The sequence below is a fragment of the Staurois parvus genome, unplaced genomic scaffold (assembly GCF_062004578.1).
Source record: "Staurois parvus isolate SC_StPar_1 unplaced genomic scaffold, SC_StPar_1.0 ptg000049l, whole genome shotgun sequence".
NCBI classification, from domain to species: domain Eukaryota; kingdom Metazoa; phylum Chordata; class Amphibia; order Anura; family Ranidae; genus Staurois; species Staurois parvus.
Window position 1 is genome coordinate 728,098 of NW_028317845.1, and position 19,005 is coordinate 747,102.

A 19,005-nucleotide genomic window follows, 5' to 3' on the forward strand; every position below is an offset into this window, starting at 1 on the left:
TCCTGCCAGCTGCTGTTCAGTCTGCTTTGCCATGGTGACTTCTCCTATGGTCTTACTCCTCAGTTCTCTGCCTATCAGACTGCATGTGCGCCTAGCAGTTGAGGTTTCTGCCAATAGTGAACTTCAGTGGATTAGACCTTTGGCATCCATACCTTTTTGTGGCCTCCCATCCCCTATTGTCCATTCTAATGGTGTTTGGACCACAGGCATAAAGTCCAAGATGGGTCAAACTGTAAACATGTGAGTAAAAACCATGAAACCTTTGGGCTGGGGAAATTATAATCCTCTGAAGCAACCATCTATGAATGGATGGAAAGAGGTCCATCCAACGTTAAAGAGACATAACCCTGTTGGCATCCAGCTACATGTTGCACAGAAAAATATAAATTGCAATCATTTTGTCAACGCAATGAAAAAAATTAGTCAGTAGCAGACCAGTCAGCCAAGGTTTGGAAAATGAGTGCTGAGGTGAACATGAGTGAAATTTCTTTCAATTTCTTGTGAGTAGGGTCCCTAAAAGAAAGTAGCATTTTTTATGGGAATGGTCGAAATTTTTTTATTGTGAGACACAGGAGTGGATCATTTAGTGACAAATTCCTCCACAAAGAAATAGACTGCCAAGAACCAAATAGTGGTAAAAAATTGTTTGGGTCCCCAAATGAGCTGTCTACTTATGCCATTAAAGCCTTTGACAGCACAGAATGGCCATATCTATGGGCTGTTCTAGAAAAATTTGGTTTTGGCCCTACTTTTTGTTAATGGGTTTAGCTATTGTATGCAGCCCCTAAGGCTTCCATAAGGGTCAATGGCCTGTAGTCTTCTCCTTTTAAGCTTTTCTGTGGCACTAGGCAGGGGTACAGTTTGTCCCCTCTGCTTTTTGCCATTGCTATTGAACCCTTGGCTTGTCTTTTACGGGCTCCTCAGGATGTAGTTGGTTTGATCAGAGGAAATTTGGAAGAAAAGGTAACATTGTACGCAGATGATCTTTTATTTCTATCTAATTTTTGGTCATCTCTGCCAACTGTTATGCAATACATAGATGAGTTTGCTAGATTCTCAGGGTTAGCTGGGAGAAGTCTATGCTCTTGCCACTGGACCCCTTACCCATAGTTTTACCATCTACATTGGCGCATCTTAAAATAGTTTCCTCTCTCATATCTGGGTGTGTCTATGACAGCCTCTCTGTGGACATATACACTATATTGCCAAAAGTATTGGGATGCCTGGGTTTTACACGCACATGAACTTTAATGGCATTCCAGTCTTAGTCTGTATGGTTCAATATTGAGTTGGCCCACCCTTTCCAGTTATAACAGCTTCAACTCTTCTGGGACGGCTGTCCGCAAGGTTCAGGAGTGTGTCTTTGAGAATGTTTGACCATGTCTTGCTGATGCCTTAAGAGTTTTCTCCACTGGAACTAAGGGGCCAAGCCTAACCCCATACCATAATCCCCCCTCCACCAAACTTTACACTTGGTACAATGCAGTGAGGCAAGTACAATTCATCTGGCAACCGCCAAACCCATACACCTCCATCAGATTGCCAGACAGAGAAGTGTGATTCGTCACTCCAGAGAACATGTTGTCACGGACGCACGATCGCCACCCTCAACGTGCAACAATCACACAAGCGCGACCAACAATATGTCACGCCCGCTGCGTCAGACCTTCTCACCAAACTCGTGACCGAAGGACCAGCCAATCTAAAACCACGGTGTGACGTGCGTAACAAGGCCACACCCAGCTGCACCCTACACAGCGATTTTCCAGCTAATGGACTACAATCGGTGCCTGCAGTCTGAATGCGCTTGTTACTGGGTCAGGTTAATTACACAACTAACCCTTTCACACTGCCACCACCTTCTTTTGTACAGAGAAAAAGGAAACTCTCCTTATCAAATATACACTATAATGATTGAAAAGTCGCCTGTCCAATACGGTCACCGCAGGCCGATTGGGCAGAGGATTAAACAAACACAGTAGCGTCTCTTCAAAAGCAGGAATTCGTGAATTGCAAGTAAGCACTTAGAAGCAGTTTAACACTTTCAGGAAGAAAGATTTATTGCTAAAAGAGTCAAACAGGTGCAATAAAATATTTACAAAAAAAGTAACTAAGATATATATATATATATACACATAGAAAACAGCACAGTACAGTAAAGAGATAACAGGGAGAAGTTAAAAGGTTAAGTTACTTGCCATGTTCAGCCTTAAGGTAAGCAGATCCAAGTTGCAGAGCTGAATGGTCTTTGATCTCTTGCTGTTACGATGTTAAAATTGGGAGAGTGTTTAGCTTAACTTTTTAGGCTTGCTAGCATGTCTTTTAAAGTCCCCCTGCAGGGGGCGTGGCTCTGAGTACTGGCCAATACCCTGTTTTGGGCGGGATCGTCGGATGGACTCTGCATTAAAACTGACAGCTTCATAATCCATGATATGAAACATAGGTGACAGCTGACCTGAGGAATGTTCATTTAACTTCTGTCACCTGGCTGGTAGGGTTTATGAGGTTCCAACTTCTTTCAAGTCCAGGGCAAAAACTACCTTATCTTGGTTAGGAGGTGAGAGTTTACACAGGCCTTGGGACAGAGAGTCTGCTGTCTCTATGGGGAGCTTTGTAGCGCTGGGCCCCCTGCTGCTCCAGCCTGCCAGCAATTTTTAACACACACCCACATCTGTCCCTGTGCCTCTCAGGAAGGGAGGGGGTAGGGAATAAAGGATTGAGGAATACTTCTAATAAAAAAGGGGAACTCCGCGTCCATCTCTGATGAGCAAGTTTGCTACACATGTCTCCACTGCTCTAGAGTCCAGTGGTGGCATGCTTTACGCCACTGCATCCAATGCTTTGCATTGCACTTGGTAATGTAAGGTTTGGATGCAGCTGCTCAGCATTGAAAACCCATTCTATGAAGATCTCTATGCACTTCTGTTGTGCCAATTGGGAGGCCACATGAAGTTTGGACATCTTTAGCTGTTGACTCTGCAGACAGTTGGCAACTTCTGCGCACTGTGCACTTCAGCATGCGCTGACCCCGCTCTGTCATTTTAGGTGGCTTGCCACTTTGTGGCTGAGTTGCTTTTCTTCCCAGTTGCTTCCACTTTGTTATAATACCATTAGCAGTTGACCGTGGAATATTTAGTAGGAAATTTCACGGATGGACTTATTGCACAGGTGGCAACCTATCATGGCACCACACTTGAATTCACTGAACTCCTGAGAGTGACCCATTCTTTCACAAATATTTGTAGAAGCAGTCTGCATGCCTAGATGCTTGATATTATACACCGGAGGCCATGGAAGTCATTGGAACACCTGAATCCAATGATTTGGCGGGGTGTCCCAATACTTTTGGCAATATAGTGTAATAGTGTATATTAGATAATATTGTCCCATTGTTGACAAGGTTTCAAATTCAAAGTAAGGCTTGGTGTAAGCTCCCCCCTTTTGGTTATAAGCCGCATAAATGCAATAAAAATGATATGGATGCCACAATATTTAATGTCTTTTACATAATTCCCCAGTCTGGATTCCTCTGAAAGTATGTTTATGGTACATTTAGAAACAATTTGGCAGAACAAGGTTTCTCATATCAAACCAGAAATATTACAATATCCAAAAGAGGCTGGGGGATTAGTGGCTCCTAATCTATTTTCTTGCAGCCCTGTTGCAGCATTTGGTGCAGCTGGATTCTGAGGCTACGGTTAGCACCTCGTTCCACTTAAGTTCTGATGTGTTTCAAGGATGTCAACCTCTGTACGCCCTGGATGGGTTATTGGGGAGCTCTGTTCTTACCAACATGCCCACCTGTGAGTTGATGCTCAAAGTATGGGACGTTGTTAAACTTTTGGGGGTTTCTTGCCTCACTAAATATTCCCCTATATGGGGGAAATACAGGCTCCCAGAGTTATTCAACCTGCAGAGTTTCCAGGGGTGGGAGCGGGCAGGAGTCCATAAGCTTGCACAGCTATAGGACAACAGCCCACTTAAATCATTTGAGCAGTTGATAAGGATATTTTTTTTGAACCCTAGGTGGTTCTACCAATATTTTCAGCTATGTCACACCTTATATGTTCAATTTTCTTCCTCCCCAGTTTTGTTTTCCTCTGTCCCAGTATTGGAGAGAGTAGTACAGGCGATTTCCACCAAAGAGCTTATCTCAGCTATCTATTCAGCTCTCTTAGAGAACTCCATTTATAAATTCCCTTTGCCTTCTAGGGCAAAGTGGAAATACAATATAGGGCCTATCTGGAGTAATGTTTGGGAAGAGATTCTTCAAGCTCTTCCTCTTGTGTCACTCTCCCCTTCACATAGGCTAACCAAGATATTTATCCTACAAGGGGTATATGAGACCCCTGAATTTCTGTGTGTTATAGGCCTGATTCGGCCTATCCTAGATGCGATAATTCAAAGTTCCCTGATATATTTACTATGGCGTTGCACCAAACTGCAGAAGTATTGGGCAGAGGTTGTGGGCACACTTAATGGGCTTTTAGATGTAAATCTTTCAGTGAATCTACTTACATGCTTATTGGGCTACTCCATGCTTAAAGTGTTACTAAATCCACAACAGTAAAATCAGTATGTATATGCAGTAAAGTATGCTTCTTATACTCACTGGGGAACCCTAAGGTGTTAATCCTTTGCATTGTGCAAAAAGGCTGTTTGATCCTCTTTTCTTTACCCCTCTTTCTGTTCAAATGTCTACGTCTTATCTCCTGATAAGACAGACTGAACCCGTAGCCATGTGCACATGCTCAGTTTGGTGTGTATTGCTAGAGAGGTTTTTTTTTTTTTCTTGGGAGGGTGCATGTGATCAGCACAGGGCCAAATCAGCACTGTCCAGACAAAGGGTCAGGGGTTTTGCATCCTCTTAGAGCAGAAAGAAAACTCCTCCTACAAGCTTTAACCAGTGCTCTGCTGGAAAATGATAGAAGTCACAAGACTGCTCAAACTGCTGATGAGAAAAGGTATTTAGCAGTTTTTGCACTTCCATGTTCTGTGTACTGTGGGAGACCGGATATAGTGAATGTAGGGTCCTGGGTTTAGTAACACTTTAAGCCACCAGTGCGGATTACTGTTGCATGTGCACTGTTTGTGGCTCAAAGGCAAATTGCCATGAAGTGGATTTTCCGGCACCCTCTGGCCCTATCTGACTGGATATTTGATCTTAAGTATGTTTCTTATGAGTGACACTTATTTCCTTAGAAACTCATTAAAGCAGTTTGATGCAATTTGATCACCTTGGCTAGACCATATGAGCTCCGTATGATGTTAGGATTTAGGCTCCTGTAGGTATAACCATGTGGTTCATGTTATTAAAATTGGAGCCCAAACGCAAAGCTGGTTGGTGTTATTAGGCTACTTATGTTGCTATGATGGCTTTTTAGGTATGCTCTATTTATTTCGTAGGATTTTTTGTATATTTGCTTTTTTTGCTTTTGGTTTGTGGTGAACTATATTTAATTTGTTTGTGTTTAAAACTAGTTCAAAGGTGAGCATGCACGGGCAGCCGGCACACATGTCCCGGTAACCGATCTGCACTCCCCCGGCACATCCAGAGCCCGTAGACGGGCACCAAACCCCGCAGGGACCCCAACTTGCCTCTGGAGTGGACCGGGTGTCCCAGAGCTTTCTCCCCATGCCGGGACGTGTAGCAGAGAGGGGCCCCAGCGGCTCCCAGCACCTAATGCCTGTGGTGGGCACGGGTTCCACGATGGCATCCGGCTCGACTCCTGCAGCCTCCACTGCCTCTGTGACAACTGCTTCTCTCCCTCAGAGAGCTAAATATGGCTCTGAAACAGCTGCACGCCGGGATCAAGACACGGTGGCTTCTTCTGCAGGGGTGAGTGACCCTATACAGCCTCCCCGGTCTCCTCCTAGCCCTGTTGTATCTGTGTCCCAGGCCTCGGCCTGCTCACTAGGCCGTGACTCTCAAGCTTCCTCACTATTGGATAATGAGATGGCTGCTATATTTCTAAGCCAAAGCAGTGGTATGGAACCTGATCTTGATAGCCCTGAGAATTCGTCAACACTCCCTCCAGCTCCATCACAGTATTCGGGGGATGCGACCCTTATTGCTCGTTTTGCTGACCTGTTGCAACGAGAAATGGATAGAGCTACTACTACATTGGCGACAGATCTGAAACATGATTTTCAAGAATTGGGCCAACATCTTGATAGTATTGAATCTAAAGTTGATGCGACAGTCCATAACGTGTCCCAAAACTCTAATATGATTACCGATTTGCAGGATCGATTGGATGAGGTTTAGTCTAAAATTGATAATCTAGAGAACCAGGCCAGACATTACAATTTCCATATTCTGGGGCTCCCGGAATTGGTCAAAGAGCTTACTAGCCTTGCTCAATCCCTCATGCGACCCGCGATGCCTGAAATTGATGATCTTCATACAGAGATTGATCATATTCATAGGGCACTGATCCCCCGCTAGACCGGGGGGGGGCGTGTCCTAGAAATGTTATTGTCAAACCTAATTTTTTCCAGGTCAAGGAAGCTGTCATGAAATATGGTAGAGAAACTCCGGAGCCGGAACTCGCGGAACATAAAATACAAATCTTTGCGGATGTTTCTCCGACCACCATCCAGAAACGGAGATCCCTCGAGCCATTACTTTCCCACTTGGTATGGCGGGATATCTGCTATCGGTGGGCCTACCCTTTCCTGCTTCAGTTTACATACAATGGAAAACCTTATGTGTTCTCTACATTTCAAGAAGGTGAAGAACTGCTGCTTCAATTGGATATCATTTCCCATAGTCCTTCATCTCATTCTCCATCAGGAGCTACTTCTCCGTCTGCCGTTTTCGCCATTGTGGTCTGCTTCAACTTCCAGGAAGACGAAATCGCATCGAAAGACTACTTGAGGTTTTTCTTTTTGACTTTCGGGCTTCATCATTTTTTCCTATTTTTATGTGGTGGCTTCTCAGTGGTTCCCTAGGGAACATTAGCCGCCACTGTTAGGCTGTTTCAAGGGAAAAAAAAATGTTTATATGGCTGTTTGTACCAATGTGATCTTTATTTCTGCTGCTATTGGTTTTTGTGGGGTTCCGGTTATATTAAAGTTTACATTATGCTGATTTAATTTTTTGTGCTGGGGGGGGTGTCTATGGGCCCTCCCAGACTTGGAAGACTCTCCCCTGTCTAAGTTCTCTGGGTAGACCCCTTCCTTTTCAGGGCTTTAGTCCTTACAATTCTGGTTTATTCTTCTGCTTCGCTTGTGTTATAATGTGTAATACCAGACGTTGCTTGACACGACGGTTTGAATACTCTGTGTGTCTTCTTTTTCTATGTATTCTTTCTCTTTTTCTATCTGAGGGTCAGCCGTCCTTGCTTTTGGTTAATAATGATTTCTCTCGTGCACTGGGAGTGGAGAGCTTTCGCCGACTATACAGTAGTTCGCCAGTTATTGATCATGTCTCCTCAACGGTCTGACAGAAGGGTTATCTGATTGCTCTTTCATAATGTCCAGGAGTTCAACTCTCCTTCCAAACGTATTAAGGCCTTTAAATCATACCGCTCTTTAGGTGCGGATATCGTAGCCCTTCAGGAGACACATTTTCCCCCTTGTTTTACCCCACGATATGTCCACAAAGATTATCCTCTGTTATTTTGCTAATACCACGGAGAAGAAATGTGGGGTAGCCCTTTGTTTGTCCTGCCGCTTGTCGTTTACTGAGTCTAAAATTATTAGGGATCTGGTGAAAGGTAAATTGGGCGGAAACTTGCTCACTTTTTTGGCATACTATGCTCCAAATATCAATCAGGTGGAGTTCTTTCATTCTTTATTGAGCTCTTTGGCCTCAGAGCTTGAGGGCGATGTTATTTTGGCTGGTGACTCTAACCTAGCATTAGATTAGCTACTGGATCGATCCCATACTATCATGCTTAATTCACCTTCTAGACAGAACTGTAAGTTTGCTCAGCTCTTATATCGCTATGATCTTGTCGATGCCTGGAGAGAAGCTAACCCAACTTCTCGAGACTACTCTCATTTCTCCAGGGCTCATAACTGTTATTCCCACATTGATCATATATTTCTCCATACGCGTTCACTTTCTCAACTGATTACAGTTAAAATTCTTTCTACACCTTGTTCCAACCATGACCCAGTTCTTTTAACGCTTTCGTCTTGGACACATGGAAGGACTGTTCCTCATTGGTGCCTTAACGAATCTCTCTTAGGTAACGCTTCTTATTGTCTTGATATCTCCACACATTTGAAATTGTACTTTGAAATGAATAAGGCGGATGACACGCCTCCGGCTATTAATTGGGCAGCTCATAAAGCCTCAGTCAGGGGTTTCCTTATTCAACTGTCTTCACGACTTAAAAAGGCTTGAAACGAATGGATTTTTACTAAATCTCAAGTGTATACTGATCTTGTTGCCCAACATAAACAGATACCTGATCCTGCTCTATTGGTTAAAGTTGACTAGGCCTGATTGGAGCTTAATTTGTGCCTTACTACTATGGCGGATAAGCAGTTACATTGGGCCAATCACAAATTTTTCACTTGGAGGGACAGACCAGGCACCTTATTAGCATGCAAGCTGTCTCCTAAACATTCTCATGTGGCTCTTCCGAAAATCAGACTGACTTCAAGGGGACATCTCCTCATCTACCAACAGTTTCCTGAGTTCTGTGACTCTTTCTTCTCTTCAGGAGGCCCAGAGAGAATTAATGGATCAGCCTATCACTTGCGAGGAGATTCAGAATGCCTTAAAAACCTTAGCTCCACATAAATCCCCAGGTCCAGGCGGCCTTCCTCATGCTTATTATAAAGCTTTCCCTGACCTTTTGATTCCACATATGGTCCATTATTTATATTATTTATGAGAGCCCAGGTCTCTATTCGTGGATACAAATCGGCTCCTCTGTCTATTGGGAGAGGTACTAGACAGGGTTGCCCCTTACCCCTTTGCATTAGCAATGGAACCCCTTACCATTGTTATTCGTTCTGACCCTGCTATTTCTGATATCTACTATGGCCAACGAGATCATAAATGTGCCTTATTTGCTGATTATGTCCTTATGTATGTGTCTGCTCCTCGAGTGTCTTTACCTAGTCTCCTCCATTTACTTCACTGATTTTCTATGGCCCCGGGTTTTACTCTGATTTCCTCTAAAACAATTGCTTTAAATATTTCTTTGCCCACTTCGGAGGTTCAGTATCTTTGGGATAATTTTGATTTTCAATGGGCTCCCCGCTCTCTTCCCTATTTGGGGATCTATCTCATGAGCTCTATTTTAACGCTATACTACCCCCCTCTTTTTAAACGACTCAGGACCGATTTACATAATTGATCTCCCTTTTTTCAGGTTTGGTACAATCAGTTCCACTAAAATTACTTTTCTGCCAAGACTGCTATATTATTTTTGGACCAATTGCGGTCCCCGGATGGGAAATCTTACTCTTACAATCTGCGGTCTCTAGATTTATATGGGGAGGTGAACGTCCTCGGCTCAATGATTCCACTTCGTTTTCTCAGAACAAGCATGGCGGTTTGGGACTTCCTAATCTTATGACTTACTTTCATGCGGCTCAGATAACGCAGCTCTCCTGCACTACTGCTAGGGGCTATGTACCTCAATGGGGTTGCCTTATCTTACCATCCATATGCTGTTGGCTCCCTTATGTGGCTTCCCAGTCGGTTGCGTCCTCCCATCCTTTGCCCTACATTATTATATTCTTTAACAATCTGGGATAGATGGCGGGCCCGCAAGCCTTTATTTTCCCTACATACCCCTCTGGCCCCAGTTTTTTGTAATCCTGAATTCACACCTGGTTTAACACCATCTGTGTTTCACTGGTGGATCAATAAGGGCTTTTTGCATATCGGGGACTATTTGGATGGACTTCGTCCATATTCTCTCCAATATTTTCAGACAAAGTGCCACCTGACTTCTAGCGAACTGTTTTGCGATCATCAAATCATGTCTTTTGTCTCTAGCAAACTTAAATTACTAACGGAAACCTGTACGCTCACCCCTCTTGAGGTTTCCTGTAGGGCTACGGGACAGTGAAAAGTCATCTAATATATATGCTTCCCTTGATGATCCAAATATTAAGCTCTCTTATATGGTGCATTGGGAAAGGGATTCTAATATTTCTCTGGAGTTGGACACTTGGCAGAATACGGCTAATGCTCCATCTAAAATCTCGATTAACACTACACTCATTGAATCTAACTACAAAACGGCTCTTCGGTGGTATTTGGTCCCTACACGTCTTGCTAAAATGTACCCTTCTGTGTCACCCAGCTGTTTTCGACATTGTGAACAAGAGGGTACTATGCTCCATATATGGTGGAAATGCCCTGTGGTGACTTTTGGATCCGTTTAGTTAATTTCCTTTATTCAGTAATGGGGGTTAATATTTGTAGATCCCCTGAAATAGCTCTATTTCATTTATTGCCCACTGATATTCCTAAGAAATCGGTTAAATTGATTTTTTTATATCCTGTTGGCAGCGAGAATTACGATAACCAAAAACATTGGAAACAGTCAGCAGTCTCGCTGGACTTAGTCAAACAGAAACTTAATTGGATTATGATTAATGATAAACTTACTAGTGTACTTAACATTGATACTTCTAAATTTGAGAGCACTTGGGATCCATGGATTCAATATATTTCTGCTATTTCACGGACTCCTGGCTGGCCCTCTTTTATTCTGTATTTTCTTCTTCAGTTCTTTCCTCATTTTTTGTTCTCTCTATTTTTGTCTACATCTTTAATGATATTATTCATACTACCTTGTTTATGGAGCAATTTGCTCATAACACTGTTCAACAGGTAAAAAGTTTTGGGCATAAAATTAGCTAATCTTACATAATTTTGGGGTGCTGAAAACGAAAATGACCCTAAAAAATGTTGATTGGCTCTAGTTTCCATGATATATTCACCCATCTAATGACGTAAGCCATTCAAAATTATGATGCAACTTCAGCTGCATATTGCGCAATTGATACTGGTGACCAATAGAAAATTGCATGTATACTGAGATGATGTAATATTAGCCTTTAATTGCATCACTTCACTGCATAAAAGCTGCAGTATCTGTAGCTGATTGTAGTTCGACAGCGTCTTTACATTTCGTTTTATGCTTATATAGGCTACTCAGTAATGCCTCGAACTCGTGTGAATAAAGCAGATAATTTCTGCTATATCTGCGGTGAAATAACTTTTATCTCACAAAAAAGGAGGATAACAGGAATGATTAAGAAAGCCTACAACTTGTATTTTGGCTGCAAGATAGGAGACCAGGACAAGAGCTGGGCACCACATATATGCTGCAATTCTTGTGGGACGGCACTGGAGCAATGGTTGAATGGAAAAAAGGCATCTATGCCTTTCGCTGTGCCAATGATTTGGAGAGAGCCAACAGATCATGTTAGTAATTGTTACTTTTGTATGGTGCCTCCAATTGTAAAAGGGCTAAATAAAAAGAAAACGTTATCTGTGCACTATCCAAATATTCCATCGGCAATACGTCCAGTTCCTCATGGAGAGGGGCTACCAATTCCTAAAGCACCAGAATCCTTCGTGGTTGAGTCAAGTGAGGAAGAACCTGAAGCGTGTAGTCACGTGCAGTTGTAAGAGATAGCCCTTTCCTCGAATACAAGAGAAAAGCCAAGAGAAGCAAAACCGACACAAACTGAAGACAAAACTAGTGAGAATCCTAAGTATTAAAATGATTCAACTTAGCTTATGGCTATAATTTTTCTTGGAAATCCTATGCAATATATTATGCCATTTCGGCTTTGTTATGTAGTCAATATCACTTGCTTTATATTTGTGGAAAGACATCTATCTATATAATTATTGTGCATTATGTAGTCATTACGCCTATAGTAGAAAACTTTCCGTTTACAGAAAAACTAGAGCCAATTGACAAATTTCATTGTTATATTTGAACTCAGAATGTGAAATTCATTAAGAAATGGTTCCTTTTGTTTCCAAAACTGGCAAAAAATAAAAATTTGTTGAACAGTGTAATCGATCAAACTTTGCTTGTGCTACCAGTGTATTCCTCATTACGCTTTATTGGCCAATTTTGTTGTTGTGTTGGTACACATTGTACTTGAATTTACAGTTTTATTGCTTGATGTTCTGCAACTCGTCATGTTGGTGGGTTGCGTTTCCTGTCTTTTACTGTATGTTTCTCAAAATCCTAATAAATATATTGAAATATAAAACTGTTTCAAATAAAATTAAATCATATTAAAAAAAAAGGAAGAAAATGCTTATCAGAATCTCATCTGCTAGGGAATGGAAGGGTTTAGTATTCATCAATGAGTCCTCTGCGGAGTCTCTGAGGTCTCAGAGATATTAGGCATCTTTGCTTCATACTCCACTGGAGCAAGTGGTTGTAATGGGTGTTTTAAACTCAAGGAGGAGCCATGAATTGAACCAAACGAGATATAAAAACATGCATAAATGCTTCCACTGTAATACAAGAGGAAGAATGAGCCCCTGGAGGATTAAAAAGGGTGGGGAAGGGGTCACAAACAGCAGCCAGCACATCTGGATTGGACTGGAATATGTGAGAATGTAGAAAGCACAATGCCTCCCTGCACCAGGAGAGACTTTGCACATCAGGTCCTAATTAGGTAGGTTGCTCACGTTTGCAGGGCGACTGTCAAACCATTTAGCACCAGACATATTTCTAGCAGAAATATGTTGAACCTTTAAAGGAAAAAAGGCTAAACAACTTCCCAAGAAATACTTGTGGTCTAGCTGAGTTTAGGAGTACCAGGAGGAAAACCAAAGCTCCTGAAATATCACCACTGTCACTGCGGGCAGAGCACTAGTATGTGCACAAAGATTCTGTTGCCCAAATGCTGTAGTCCTGAATGCAGACTGTCTGAGTTGTTAGTGAAAAACCACTACACTGGAGCTCAAGCTGAGATTTTGCAGCTACACTTCTCAGTATATCTGAAATGCTGGTCAACATTTCATAACAGAGCTGGTTTTGAGGAAAACATGACATTTCGTGAGAGAAAATGTAAAAGCCTGGAGCTAGTACCAAAACAACATAATTGATTGCGTTCCATATATAGAATGTTTACAAAATGTTGGAGAAAAACGACAGTAGACAAGAAAACAGGGTGCACAGCAAATTGAACCCATATGCTGTACATATGTTCACAGATGCCCACACACCAGGGGCAGACTGACCATTTGGAAACTCGGGCACTCCCCGAGGGCCCGGGGTCAGTAGGGGGCCCCATGAAATGCCCCTGGTACCTTTTTCATGGGCTTTTTTGAGTTTGGGCAAGGACACAGGGGCCCCATAATCCCCTATTTCCCAGGGGCCCCATGAGTTGTCAGTCCACCCCTGCCACCCACTACCATTTTACAAATGTTTAAGTACAATGATAGCAGAGAACAGGAGTGCACTGCAAAGTGAAGCCATACACTGTATATATGTACACGGGCGTGCACATGTGCGCTCACATCTAAGCTGCATCAACAGGGCCCAGAATCTGAGAATTTTCAATTGGGGTGTCAATGCAGTGCCCAATGCAGTAAACAGAACCACTTTCGTCTACAATGTACAATCTGCAAGAGAATGAAGATAAGGGTTGTTCCATTCACAAAAATAAACAGCTTGCACCTACATAAAAGGTAAACAAGGCAAGATTAGAACAAAAGGAAAAAGATCTCTCGCAGCCAGGGGCGGACTGACAACTCATGGGGCCCCCAGGCAATAGGGAATCATGGGGCCTCTGTGTCCTTGCTCAAACTCAAAAAAGCCTATGAAAAAGGTACCAGGGGCATCTCATGGGGCCCCCTACTGACCCCGGCCCTCGGGCAGTTTCCAAATGGTCAGTCCGCCTCTGCTCGCATCATTTAGCCTCTCACTTACAGTAAGTCTTCAGAAAAGGGGACCAGGAGAAAACTGCCACAGCTCTGGTTCCAATAACTTGGCAAGGAAAGCCCAGATAAACTATCTGGACCTAAAAAGTTCTAAACAGACAAGTTGTCATTGCCAGCTGCAGGAATATTGCAGAGAGACTACCCAATTTATAATGAATTAAGAAAAACTGCACGTTGGCTAACTAGCCTGAATCTACTAGTAGCTGTTGATAGTAGAAAAATATCTTCCAAGCATTCAAAAATAAAGCATAAAAGAAAAATATCTGTTTCTTCAAAGAACACTAATTGGGGAATTTACTAAAAAATGGAGCAGAAAATCTGGTGCAGCTGTGCATAGTAACCAATCAGCTTCCAGGTTTTATTGTCAAAATCTAATTAAACAAGCTGAAATTGTAAGCTGATTGATTACTATGCACAGCTGCACCAAATTCTGTGTGCTTCAGTTTTAATAAATCCTCCTCTAGGTGAATCTGAGCCAGTGTGAGGGCATGGCCTTCAGTTTTGCCTAGAATCTATTTCTCCTGTGGGCTCCAGAATAACCCTTATGGTTTTGTTCCTATCAAGCTGTATCATTCAGTTGACAATAGTGAAAAACATTTTTGCTGGACATACTCTTTAGGTGTTGGGGGGGTTATGTGTTAAGAGGTTGCTTAGAGTTTCACAATAGGATAGCATGCAGTTTATACTGTACAGACATTGATGCAACAACCGTTCTCATATATTATATTGTTGCTTAGTAGTTGTGTCACTGGATGTCAATATTATGTTTAGTATTACACTAAACATAATATTGAGTTCTTTTTTTTTTTTTAAGTTTTTTTTTTTTTCTTTTTTTTTTTTTAAGTTCTTTTTTGTGGAACTAGATGGTTATGATGCAATTTCCTGTTGTATCTAATAAAAGCAAGGTGGGCTCACTATGTGACCAGCACTATCTGACTAGTAAGAAAAATATCTGCAGCATCTTTCCAAAAATATGCATACCATCCAAGGAGAGTGGCTCATCAAAGGCTCTGCAGAAAAGTCCCCAGTTTCTAGTGCAGACCATTGCATTCCTGCAGATCAGTCAGAAAATATAAATCAGTGTAGCAATGTTTTTTATTTATTGGATAGCAGAAGGGATCACCTATATCATGTTTCACTCTGAAAAGCACATTTTCAAAGACAGAAATGTCTGGGATGAACTATTATTGCGATCCAATAAATAAGAAAAGTTGCTGCGGCCTGCAGTGTGGTGATTTGTTTATTTTTCTGACTGAAGTTGCCTTAGGGCAGTGTTTCTCAATTCCAGTCCTCATGGACCCCCAACAGGTCATGTTTTCAGGATTTCCCTCAGATGAAACAGCTGTGGTAATTACTAAGGCAGTGAAACTGATCAAATCACCTGTGCAAAATAATGGAAATCCTGAAAACATGACCTGTTGTGGGTCCATGAGGACTGGAATTGAGAAACACTGCCTTAGGGGTTAGGTTAATTTCAGGGAGGGCTAGGGTGTGGGGGGATTATTAGTTATTTGGTATGAACTTCCTTTAAGGGTTAAATGTTGGGGTAAAGTGTTAAAGGCTTGGCTTAGTGGATGGAAGGTTAAAGGTTTGGCTTAGTGGATGGATATGTGTTACTTCAGGAAACGGAGGGTTAATCTTTACAAGGGGCTTTAGTGTACGGGATGGAAACTGGCAAGCTAGCCTATTCACACTGTTTCTCAGCAATGGAAACCTTGCAGTGAAAATATTCCAATGCTAAGCCGCAGACATTTCTGAAGGTGGTCATTCCAGCATGCATGCATGAGCCAACCACCCAAAGGATAAAATATAAGTGCGTTGTAGACAGGGGCGGACTGACCATTTGGAAACTCGGTCACTGCCCGAGGTCAGTAGGGGGCCCCATGAGATGCCCCTGGTACCTTTTTCATAGGTTTGAGTTTGGGCAAGGACACAGGGGCCCGATGATCCCCTATTGTCCGGGGGCCCCATGAGTTGTCAGTCCGCCCCTGGTTGTTGAGCACCCAGAAGGTTAAATTAAAAGATCTGCTGACATCATTAAAAAAGTAGGTTGGGAGGGGCTACCAGGGAAGTAGAAGGCATTACCAGGGCAGGTTAAAACTTGTCTCAATAACTCCCCCTTCACTCCACAACTGAGAGCCTGCTATTGACTAAAGAAAGCAGTCTTGCTTGGCCGCACTTGCAAATATTGCACAGCCACAATCACCATCTTGGTATAGACTCATGAACACATTTTCTAATTCATGATTACCATATTGCTGAAAACTGTACCATCTTACCTATGTCGAATACTGCCATCTTGCCAAGGAGCAGAAGTTTGCAAGCCTACATACTGCCACCACCCTATTATAGTGATTCCCCTGCTGTTGGTGTAGGTTGTATAAGCTGCTTGTTGGTGGGGGCAGCTGCTGCATTACTCCATGGGTGTGCCATGGACTCCATTTGGTGAGCCATTGGACTCGATTTGGTGCACATCATCTCAACCTATCCATCATATAAGGGTTTATATTCCATTACATATAAGGGTTTACATTCTGTCGGTGTAGGTTGTATAAGCTGCTTATTGGAGGGGGCAGCTGCTTCATTACTCCCTGGGTGCGCGATGACTTGGAGCCATTGGACTCCAGTTGGTGCATATAACCTCAACCTATCCATTATATAAAGGTTTACATTCCATTACAAAGCAGTCACATTTTTTTACTTCATTAGAGCAAATTAAACATGTGAATGTAGCATAACAGCTTAGTGTGATGAGAACTTACCATATGGCTTACAGCTGCGACCATCGTCCTGTAGCTGGTACCCAGTGGCACAGCTGCATGTCCGAGATGTGCTGTTCACAATCTCTGTACAGAAGTGTGTACAGCCTCCATTATTCAATGAACAGTTGTTATGGGTCACCTCTAAGAATGGGAAGAAAAAGTTGTGGTGTTAGTAAATACTGTTAAATTAGTTCAATCCCTCTTATTTCTGCTGATATCATATAAGGTCTGAGACTTTAAACAGCCTTGAACTCTTCTGTGCAGGTCATAAGTTGAGGGCTGGCAATCACTAAATTACTTCAACCTGAAACTGTGATTAAGTGGAAATACTTTAAAAATAACCCCACTAAGGTATACAGTCATGGCCAAAAATATTTGCACCCCTGCATTTCTGTCAGATAATGTACCACTTTTCCCCAAAAATTGTTGAAAATACAAATGTTTAGGCATTCTCATGTTTATTTCTTTTGTTTGTATTTGTATGACACAAAAAAGTGGAGAAACAAAAAGCGAAATTGGACACATTCCACGCAAAACCCTAAAAGTAGACTACACAAAATTATTAGCACCCTCAATGTAATATTTGGTAGTACACCCCTAGGAAAAAAAAATTAAATCAATCGTTTCCTGTAACCATCATGAGTTTCTTACAAAATTCTACTGGAACTTTGGACCACTCTAATTTCTCCAAATGCTCCAGGACTCTCAGATTGAAAGTTTTCCAACTGCTGTTTTGAGATCTCTCCACAGGTTCTCTATGGGATTGAGATCTGGACTCATTGCTGGCCAGTTCAGTACTCTCCAGCGCTTTGACGTGTGCTTGGAGTCATTGTCCTCCTGTAAGACCCATGACCTCTGACGGAGACCCAATTTTATGACCCCAGGCCCTACATTACAGCCCACAATTCTTTGGTAGTCTTCAGATTTCATAATGCCATACACGCAGACAAAACATCCAGTGCCTGAAGCAGCAACGCAGCCCCAAAACATCAGTCAACCTCCACCATGTTCGACTGTGTTCTTTTTTTTAAAGGCCTCATTTCTTTTTCTGAAAACAGTAGAAGGATGGGTTTTACCAAAAAGCTGTAGTTTTGTTTCGTCTGTCATACAACACATTCTTCCAAAAGGATTTTGGTTTCCTCAGGTATGTTTTGGCAAACTGCAATCTGGCTTTTTTATGTTTCTGTGTGAGCAGAGGGGTCCTCCTGGATATCCTACCATAGCATCCCTTTTCATTCAGATTGTGACGTATAGTGCGAGCTGACACAGTTGTACCCTGTGCCTGAAGGTCAGTCAGCTTGAATTTGTCTGTAAGTTGATCGACGTTCTTTATCCACCATTCCAACAAGATTTCATTACAATCTTTGATCAAGCTTTTTTCTTTTGTACACATCCAGGAAGGTTAGCTACAGTGCCATGGGCAGTAAACGTCTTTACAGTGTTGCGCACAGTGGGCACAAGAACATTATGATCTGTACATTGATACAGGTGAGTTTAATTACAAATTACAGGAGCATCACAAATTTGGAATACATTTATTTCTTACAATTGTGAGAAGATGCCAATAGTTTTATCCAGTGCATTTTTGGGGTTTTGCCTGGAATGTGTCAAATTTGGCTTTTTGTTTCTCTACTTTTTTGTGTCATACCAATACAAACAGAAATAAACATGAGATATCCAAACATTTGTAATTGCAACAATTTTCTGGGCAAAGTGGTGCATTATCTGACAGAACTGCAGGGATGAGCGTATTCTTGGCCATGACTGTATACATACACACACACACTGGTATGTTTGTTTTTTTTCTTCTTATGTTCAACCATCTCCAATTTAGCATGTTATGTGTCTGAAAATGAACAAAATTTCAAATTCCGTGATGCAAATGGGAACCTTTTCTTCTGTGGGGTTGGGCAATCAATAAGCATTATATAGTTCAAGGAGTGGTGAAGTGCAGCCTAACAAAGACAGGAAGTGCCTTTTCAGGATAACGAGCCCCTAGCCTGTCCCCACTTGTCCAAGGATAGCCTTTCCCTACTGGTCTTGAACCTTTCCCTACCACTAGTACTTTCCCTCACAAGCGGGTCCCTTTTCCTTAACTAGCCGCTCGCAAAATGCATGAAACACCCAGGGGCAGGAACTTAAAGTGTTACTAAACCCACAACAGTAAAATCAGTCTGTTTATGCAGTAAAGCCTGCTTGTTATACTCACTGTGGAACTTAAGAGGTTAATCCTCTACATTGTGTAAAAAGGCTATTTGATCATTTCTTCTCTGCCCCTGCTCTTGTTGAAATGACCACCTGATACAGACTGAATCCATAGTCATGCTCAGTTTGGTGTGCATTGCT

At 42.2% G+C, this 19,005-nt stretch overlaps 1 protein-coding gene across 1 annotated transcript in view; it reads right to left on the minus strand.

Annotated features, from left to right (window-relative positions):
* The window catches only part of PROC (protein C, inactivator of coagulation factors Va and VIIIa), a 67,333-nt gene that overhangs the window by 24,776 nt on the left and 23,552 nt on the right, over positions 1-19,005 (minus strand). The window contains exon 6 of the mRNA XM_089665602.1: positions 16,660-16,800. Within this exon, the coding sequence (XP_089521728.1) occupies positions 16,660-16,800 (141 nt within the window). The remainder of the gene's footprint in view (positions 1-16,659; positions 16,801-19,005) is intronic.